The 9,760-nt window shown below is 34.7% G+C and overlaps 1 protein-coding gene across 1 annotated transcript in view; it reads right to left on the minus strand.

Moving 5' to 3' along the window:
• Positions 1–8,443: 8,443 nt before the first annotated feature.
• The window catches only part of tnfrsf13b (TNF receptor superfamily member 13B), a 25,732-nt gene continuing 24,415 nt past the window's right edge, over positions 8,444–9,760 (minus strand). Inside the window, exon 5 of the mRNA XM_030122025.1 lies at positions 8,444–8,892. Within this exon, the coding sequence (XP_029977885.1) occupies positions 8,630–8,892 (263 nt within the window). The 3' untranslated portion in view covers positions 8,444–8,629. The remainder of the gene's footprint in view (positions 8,893–9,760) is intronic.

A 9,760-nucleotide genomic window follows, 5' to 3' on the forward strand; every position in this document is an offset into this window, starting at 1 on the left:
CTGTCTGGTCATCATCAAAATTTTTTCACATTTTTTGTATTCCCAGGACATGGGAGCGTTAGAAAATCTGGGCTGAAGTTGAATCTGAACATTTTCCTGAAATAAGCCCCCCCCCCCCCCCCAGTTGAGCCACATTCTGTAATAAATTCCCATTCTGTAATAAAAGTTCAAAATGTAATAAGAATGTCACATCATCTTGTAATAAAGCCACATTATGTCATAAACTGACACATTTTGTAATAAACTACCTCAGTGTATTATGTAGTAAATTTTTTCTCATTATGTAGTAAGTTATTACAATTTGAGAAATTTCTTACAAAATGCACCTGACACATTTTTATTTTCAGGAAAATGTAATGAGCTAAATTCATCTTTAAACTGTGGTTAAAGTTCTGATTCCATTACCTGGAGCTCCTGTCACTAATTTCTTCTAAATTGCTCTGAAATTATATTGATTTGGATTGTTATTACATAATGAACCATGTTATTACATTTTTTTAAAATAAAAATGTGTCAAGTGCATTTTGTAATAAATTTCTCAAACTGTAATAAGTTAGTACATAATGTGAAAAAATTTACTATATAAGAACAGACATTGTCCTGTGAAAGAATATAGACAAGATTTTAAAAAGAATAAGAAACCATGGTTAACTAAGGGATTGGAAAGGGCTTGTAAGAAGAAAAACAGGCTCTATAGGGAATTTCTGAAGCACAGAACGAAAGAAAAAGAGAATAAATATAAAAGATACAAAAATAGATTGACAGCAATTGTAAGAACACATAAAAAAGCCTATTATGATTAGTTGTTAGAAATACACAAAAATGATATTAAAGGTACTTGGAGAGTGTTAAATGATATGATTAAAAAAAGTAATGAAAAGAATTTTGCTACATATGTTGTTAAAACTGGTGACACTGTGCTGGAAAATATGGAGGACATCGTGAACATATTTAATGACTTTTTTGTTAATGTCGGTCCTAATTTGGCAAAAGATATTACCAAGTGGGAAAAGGATGAAAAAAACTTTGATTTTGCTATTGAAAACAATAATTCAATGTTTCTTGGTGGAGTTTGTGAAAGTGAAGTGTTGGAAGTGGTCAGGAAATTTAAAAATAAAAAATCTACTGATAGAAATTCCATTGATATGTCACTCATAAAACAAGTGATAAACAGTATCCTTCAACCATTCACTCATGTATGCAACAAATCATTTCAAACAGGCACTTTTCCACAAAAGATGAAAATAGCTAAAGTGATTCCAGTTTATAAAAATGGTGATAAGCACATGGTGTCAAATTAAAGACCGGTGTCACTGTTACCACAGTTTTCTAAAATTCTTGAGAAACTGTTTGTAAAGAGGTTAGATGACTACGTAGATAAATATAGGATATTAAATGATCACCAGTACGGATTTAGGAAAAACCGATCAACATCTTTAGCAGTAATGGAATTTACAGAAAATATAGCAACAGCGGTGGATCAGAAACAACATACTGTTGGTGTTTTTATTGATTTAAGGAAGGCATTTGACACAATTGATCACTCAATATTACTCCGGAAATGTGAAATGTATGGTATAAGAGGTGTGACGCAAAACTGGTTAAAAAGTTATTTACAAAATAGGTCTCAGTACGTATCAATTGGAAATACAAATTCACAACTTAGAAACGTAACATGTGGGGTCCCACAAGGTTCAGTTCTGGGACCCAAGTTATTTATACTTTATCTAAATGATATTTTTATGGCATCTAGTGAGTTAAAATTTACAATATTTGCAGATGATACTAATTTGCTTTATTCGGGAGTAAATATGAAACAAATATTAGAAACTGTGGAAAAGGAATTGAGCAAGTTAAAAAAATGGTTTGACGTAAATAAGTTATCACTTAATGAAGATAAAACAAAATTTGTGGTTTTTGGTGGTGCTAGGGGAAGTGATGATATAAAACTGAAAATTTATGAAATTGAAATTGAAAGGGTGTATGAAACAAAATTTTTGGGAGTGATTATTGACCATAAACTCTGTTGGAAACCACAAATAGAATATATCAAACGTAAAATGTCCAAAGCTGTTGCGATTCTTTATAAAACTCGGGACTTGTTAAACAAAATATGTTTGCATATGCTGTACTGTTCACTTGTAATGCCATATATGTCAGACTGTGTGGAAATATGGGGCAATGTGTATAAAACTAATATAGACCCAATAATTAAACTCCAAAAAAAAGCTATTAGAGTCATAAACAAAGCTGGTTATCTCCAATCAAGTAATCCACTTTTTGTAGAATCTGGTTTACTAAAATTTCTTGACATTGTATATTTAAAAACAATGGAATTTATGTTTCGCGTTAAAAGTAAACACCTTCCTTTTTGTATTCAGAAAATTTTTAAGTTAAGAGAAGGACATTATAATTTAAGAGGGATGTTTGTGTTTGAAAAATGTAAAGTAAGAACAAACGTTAAATATCACAGTGTTTCTGTTACTGGTGTCAAACTATGGAACGAACTGAAGGATGAAGTGAAATTGTGGAGTTCACTGTTGAGTTTCAAAAAGAATTTAATTTGTCAAATTATGAAGGGCTATGAAAGTAATATGATTACAAAATGATTTATAACACTGAATGTAGTATAATTTAAGTTTAAGTATTTATCTGCTGCAACTTAAGGTGTGGACATGGACTAAGGATGTGAATAGGAGAAGCAGAAATAAGCCTCCAGCTTCAGCTTCTGCCTTTTTCAGTTACAAAATGTGTTAATTTTATGTTTGTTTTTTTAATATGTGGGTGTTTTGTTTTGTTGTTTTTTTAATATGTATGTGTTTTGTATTTTGTATTTAACTGAAATAAACATTCATTCATTCATTCATTCATTCATAATGCACTGAGGTAGTTTATTACAAAATGCGTTAGTTTATTACATAATGTGGCTTTATTACAAGATGATGTGACATTCTTATTACATCTTGAACTTTTATTACATAATGGGAATTTATGACAGAATGCGGCTCAACAGGCCCTATTAGAATCTGTAACATCTGTATACTTCCCTCATACAAAGTAAACGTCTCTTTTATTGACCACATTTGACCAGTACTAGTACAAGCTTCCACAGAAGGCAACCACAGACCAAGACCTGACCTCCAGGTCAAGACCACAATCAAGAGAATTAACCTAGCATACCTGTCGGATACCGGGGAAAACCGGAGAACCTGCACGCTCCAGGGAGGGACACAAACGTCACACTTAAAGGATCATGTGACAGTTTATGATGGAACGTGTGTGTTTGTGAAGGTCTGGCAGGTGCTCATGGAAGTCCAACCTTTAGATCAGGGCTGTCAAACATACGCAGGCCGAAACCGGTCTGCCAAAGGGTCCAGGAAGGCCGCAGGAGGAATTCACAAAAACTACACTGAAGACATTCACCCTTTCATGCACAGTGGTCACTCCAGTGGTCACTCCAGTGGTCACTCCAGTGGACAGTTCTTCTGCAGCTGTTCTCTTGTATATTCATTGGTTTGTTGTTTTAGTTCCATATCAGCCAACACAGTGGACACTAATGCACCATCCCATAATAATACACTGACATTCAGCCCAGTACTGTAACTTTACTGTTCTTTATCTAAATCAACTGTTAATTGTTATTAGACTGAAATTAACAGAGTTTTTTTTTTTTTTTCATCATAAACGTTTTTTTTTTTTTTTTCTTTTTTTTTGCATATTATCTGAGTGAGTAATAACTGGTTTTATAGTTTGTTCAAATGTGAGAAAACATCAGATTAGCAGCATTAACCTCCTGAGACCCAGCAAAGTGAAAATTTTAGCTTTTTTCCATTAAACAATTGTCTTGATTGGAAACTACATAATACAACAGTTTTTTTTGTTTGTTTGTTTTTTTTCCGAGACATTTTTTATAATTATTTTTATATATATATATTTTTTTTTTATGGAATGTCCTTTACAATCGACAGAATTTTTTAAGTAAAACTGTCAAACTTTTCTCCCCTACAGAGGACACAAATGCATTGCTGGGTCTCAGGAGGTTAAAAATGCTTTTATTTCCTAGTTTTCACACAGTATGTCAGTAAATGCATGTTTCTAAGCTTCAAAAATTAAACACATGGTGTTCAGCTGAGTGGACATTTTTGTTACTCCATGAAAAATAGGTTCATTAAAAAAAAACAAAAAAAACAACGAAAAATCAATTACATTGTTTTTTTTTTTCATGCCTAAAGAGGAATTAAAACACTCAGGAAAAAAATCTTGATTAAAGTTCTCATAATTCATGCATGAAAGGGTTAAGAAGTATTTTTGTAACACAGCATTTGTTTTCACTTACAGCAGCAGTTTGATAATTAAAAAACCGTAGGATGTTGGATCAGATTTAGAGTCTGTTGTAAAATATAAAGGTCAAAGGTTCTGATTCAGTCGTCCACAGTTTAAGTGTACTTCACCTTTGACCAGAGGTGTCAAACTCATTGTGGTTCAGGTTCCACATTCAGACCAGTTTGGCCTCAAGTGAATCAGACCAGTAAAATAATAACATAATAACTTATAATTAATGACAAATACAAAATATAAACACTATTACACCTGTTACTACATATTTTGTGCCTTTGTTTATGTTTATGTTTACGCATTTGGCAGACGCTTTTTTCCAAAGCGACTTACAGGGGAAAACCAATTAAATCACTCAATCAATCAAAATTTTATTTATATAGCGCCAGACCACAAAAAAAAGTTCTCTCTTGACATTTTATATATAGAGTTGGTCAAAACCAGACTCTAAGTCAATTTACAGAAACCCAACAGAATCCTCCAGGAGCAAACACTTGTGACTGGTGACAGTGGAAGGAAAAACTTCCCTTTAACATCCCTTTGTAGATCCACTGCGATCTGTAATGCACATGAATAAATGATATATTGAGGCATAGTATTATTAAAATTACACTTTTTTTTCTTAAGAAATTTCAGGTTGTTCATATTTGTTCATATTATTCACTTTTTTGTGAAAGGAATAGGGCGTCCCATTTTTGGGACTTCTCTTCCGATCAAGCTCTTAATTTGACCAGTTAATCTCTTATATATTAGTAACTCCCCAAAAACTTTTCGGCACAATCCGTAAAGTTTTAGACCCCCCCCCCCCACCACCCCCACCATCTTTAGGGTGCCCGTCAGCCCAGTGCAGAAAACCCATTTTTCAATAGAAAATCCTGCATTTGTGGAATGCCCAAAAATAAACCATTATCGGAAAGAAATACATAAAGCCATAGAAATCATTCTTAATATCTATTTACCTTTTGATTTCAAAATAATGTATTTGGGATGCATTTCTCCAGGGGTGAAGAACATTAAAAATACCTTTTCGGTATATTACTGCTGCAGGAAAAAAAGCAATAACTAAACGATGGATGACACAAGAAGAACCGACAATAAATAATTGGATAGACATAAATATGGGAATTTATAGGATGGAAAGAATAACCTTCACTGTAAATTTGAAGATGGATGTTTTTGTGCGACACTGGGAGGGATGGGTGAGATATGTGAAGCCTTTGAGATCTGATTTTGCAGAGATGAATCCATGAATATGAACCCAAAATCTGAAGGAAATATGTGTTTGTGTTTTTGTTTATCTTTATTTTTGCATTGATTTTTACTTTGAGATCTTGTATGACAGGACCATAATGAGCAGCTGTAAATGTTTTTGTTTTGTTTTGTTTTTTATAACCACTCTCTGGATGTACATAGTTTGTGTTTTTGTTTGTTTTTTCAATGTATGAAAAGAAAAAATTTCTTTCAATAAAAAGAGAATTAAAAAAAAAAGAAAAAGAAAATCCTGCATTTGTGGGTCAGATCTGCCATATCTGCTCATGCAAATGTCATATTAGAGGTTTTGGGGGATGCTACTGTCATTTATGAAGGTCTGAAATCATGTACAGGTCAAAGGTCACAGGATTTTAGACAAGGTCAAGGTCATTTGACACTGAAGAATGAGTAAATCCCAGGTTTGCTGATTTCTTTCTGTTCTAGTCTTATTTGACAGATCTGCACTCAGGGCTGATTTCACTGGAGAACATCTGGTCCTAGATGACCCATCTGGTACCCTCCCTTTTCTGCAGGTCAGGTACCAGATTTCTTTTTCAGAGAAGAGTGGGCGGCTTTGGTTCAGTTGGTAGTCGTCTAATGACCGGTGGTTCGAATCCTGGCTCCGACTGTCCATGTGTCAAAGTGTCCTTGGGCAAGGCACTGAACCCTAAACTGCTCCCAGCAGAGCCAGGCAGCACCTACTGGTGTATGAGTGTGTGTGAATGGGTGAATGTGAGGAACTGTAAAGCACTTTGGGTACCATGAAGGTGTAGAAAATGTGCTATAGAAGTTCAGTCCATTTACCATAACACCCTAAAGATGGTGGTGGGGGGGGTTTAAAACTTTACAGATTGTGCCAAAAAAATTTTTGGGAGTTTCTAATATATAAGAGATTAACTGGTCAAATTAAGAGCTTGATCGGAAAAGAAGTCCCAAAAATGAGACGCCCTAGAAAAGAAGCGTTTTACTTTTTTGAGAAAAATCTGGAGTTGTCATTATTTACAGGTTATTTTGCTATTATTTAACTGGTCCAAGATGTAAACCAGGGCTGTCAAACATGCGGCCCGGGGGCCAAATGCCAAAGGGTCCAGTTTGGCCCCTGGGATGTTTTTGCCAAGTGCAAAAATTCCACAGTCTTGAATTGAATTAAGCAAAAAAAAAATTTGCTTGAATTAAGGAAAAAATCTTGAATTAAGCCAAAAAAAAAAAAAAAAAAAATCTTCAATTAAGTTAAAAAGAAATCTTCAATTAAACAAAAAAAAATCTCAAATTTAGCAAAAAATCTTGAATTAAGCCAAAAAAATCTTCAATTAAGTAAAGAAATCTTGAATTAAGCAAAAAAAAAAAAAATCTTGAATTAAGTAAAAAAAATCTTGAATTAAGCCAAAAAAATCTTGAATTAAGTAAAAAAAAATCTTGAATTAAGCAAAAAAAAATCTTGAATTAAGTGAAAAAATCTTGAATTAAGCCAAAAAAAATCTTCAATTAAGTAAAAAAAAAATCTTGAATTAAGCAAAAAAAAAAAATCTTGAAGTAAAAAAAATCTTCAATTAAGCAAAAAAAAATATTCAATTAAGTAAAAAAAAATCTTCAATTAAGCAAAAAACAAAAAAATCTTCAATTAAGTAAAAAAAATCTTGAATTAAGCAAAAAAAAAATCTTCAATTAAGTAAAAAAAATCTTCAATTAAGCCAAAAAAATCTAGAATTAACAACTTAAAATTCTTTTCTTTGTTTTAGTGCAAAAATAACATTAAATTATGAAAATATTTACCTTTACAAACTCTCCTGTAACAATAAAATGTGACTAACCTGAACAAATGTGTCCAACCTGAAATGTCTGTATTAAATTCAGTCCAGTTTGAACTCTTTTCTTCCTGTTCCTCAGTGTTTAGTGTCTTTGGAGATCTGATCCAGAATGCACATGGACTAATGAGAAGTGGAGGAAGAATATTGTTAAAATTGCACTTATTTTTCTTACATTTTTCAATTTAAATTTCAGTTTTTTCAGGGTTTTTTTTTTTTTTTTTTTTTGGTTAGTTTATAAAAGTAAGTATTTTCATAATTTAATGGGTTTTTTTACACTGTAACAAAGACAAAAAATTGGAGTTGTCATTATTTTTAGGTTATTCTGTTTTTATTTTTCTGGTCCGGCCCACTGCAGATCAGATTTAGCTGAATATGGAACTGAACTAACATGAGTTTGACGGCCCTGATGGAAACCCCCTGATCACAAGTTTGTGTCCAGTTGTGGGTAAGTGCACTTTCTTACTCCACATACATGTGTTACACTCTATGTACAGACACATTTGTCAGTCTGCACTAGTTCTTCAGTCTCTGTTTGGTGTGTAGGGCTTTTCTTTGAACACAACCATCCTCTACTAATTAAAGATAAGGAATATTAATAATATTTCCATATTGTCAGTATAATAGGCTGTGATATCTCATGTTGTGCTCTTCTGTAGAATGAATACATGCAGTTTTCCCACAATTCTCAAACTGGAATTGAAAATATTAAGGATTATTTAAGGTTGATTATAATGACATAGCAGCTGTTGGCTGTTGGTTGAAGTGGTTCTTGCTAAAGTATTACCCGTGCGTGCTACTTCTGGTTGAGAGGTTAATTGCAGGAACAGATGAGCTTGAACCATATAAAGCTCCTTTTCTTCACATTGGATGTTTGGTCAGTTCCAAATCTTTGTGACAGTTTGCAGGATTTCATTTCATTCAGTTTAACATGTATCAGACTGTTCATCTCTGGCAGTTTTTGCAAAATTACTCATACATTGCACATTTATGTAAAGATATATTTATTTACTTAGTCATAGTAGTTTATATTTTATGCTCATCCTCTTTTGCATGCCATTCTTAAATGCCACTTTGTTTTGTTTGTTTTAATTTCCTAGATAATTATTCTTTTTTTTTTTCCTATTTTTATACATCGTATATTCTCTGTACATTCAGTGTGGATGACAGGAGGAGTTTTATTGTACAGGTGAACCTGTGTCTTCACTGGACACATGACAGTAAAACACTCTGAATGTTTATGCCACTGCAGCCTCCACATGAACCTTCCTGCCTGAGGAGTAGGAGTCCTCCTGAGCCCACAGAGCCGGTCCATTCTGGGTCTGGGCTCTCTGTAGGACACCCTGGTGGTTGATGGGTAATGGTGTTCTCAGTGTGGGGTCGTGGCCTTGGCTCAGAGCTTTCAGATCAGGGAAACAGTGGACGCAGACACAGGTCTCAGTGGGACTGGAGTCGTCCAAGGGCTCGTGTTCAGGAGGACGACTTGAACTCTTTACAAAACCTGTGGGAGGACAGCAGAGGACAGCAGAGGGCAGCAGAGGACAGCAGAGGGTGGTAGAGGGTGGTAGAAGAAAGTAGAAGAAAGTGGAGGACAGCAGAGGGTGGTAGAAGAAAGTAGAAGAAAGTGGAGGACAGCAGAGGGTGGTAGAAGAAAGTAGAAGAAAGTGGAGGACAGCAGAGGGTGGTAGAAGAAAGTAGAAGAAAGTGGAGGACAGCAGAGGGCAGCAGAGGGTGGTAGAAGAAAGTAGAAGAAAGTGGAGGACAGCAGAGGGTGGTAGAAGAAAGTAGAAGAAAGTAGAAGAAAGTGGAGGACAGCAGAGGACAGCAGAGGGTGGTAGAAGATAGTAGAAGAAAGTAGAAGAAAGTGGAGGACAGCAGAGGGTGGTAGAAGAAAGTAGAAGAAAGTGGAGGACAGCAGAGGGTGGTAGAAGAAAGTAGAAGAAAGTGGAGGACAGCAGAGGGTGGTAGAAGAAAGTAGAAGAAAGTAGAAGAAAGTGGAGGACAGCAGAGGACAGCAGAGGGTGGTAGAAGATAGTAGAAGAAAGTAGAAGAAAGTGGAGGACAGCAGAGGACAGCAGAGGGTGGTAGAAGATAGTAGAAGAAAGCAGAAGAAAGTGGAGGACAGCAGAGGGTGGTAGAAGAAAGTAGAAGAAAGTGGAGGACAGCAGAGGGCAGCAGAGGGTGGTAGAAGAACGTAGAGGACAGTAGAAGAAAGTAGAAGAAAGTGGAGGCCAGTAAAGGATTGTAAAGGACAGTGTTCACACACATCACAGGTATGGGCAGTATACAGGCTATACACACTGTATCTACTAGGCCTGTAACGGTACATGTACCAAACCAAGGTTATAATAGTTTTGGATTTTTAATTA

The sequence above is a fragment of the Sphaeramia orbicularis genome, chromosome 19 (genome assembly GCF_902148855.1).
Source record: "Sphaeramia orbicularis chromosome 19, fSphaOr1.1, whole genome shotgun sequence".
NCBI lineage: Eukaryota > Metazoa > Chordata > Actinopteri > Kurtiformes > Apogonidae > Sphaeramia > Sphaeramia orbicularis.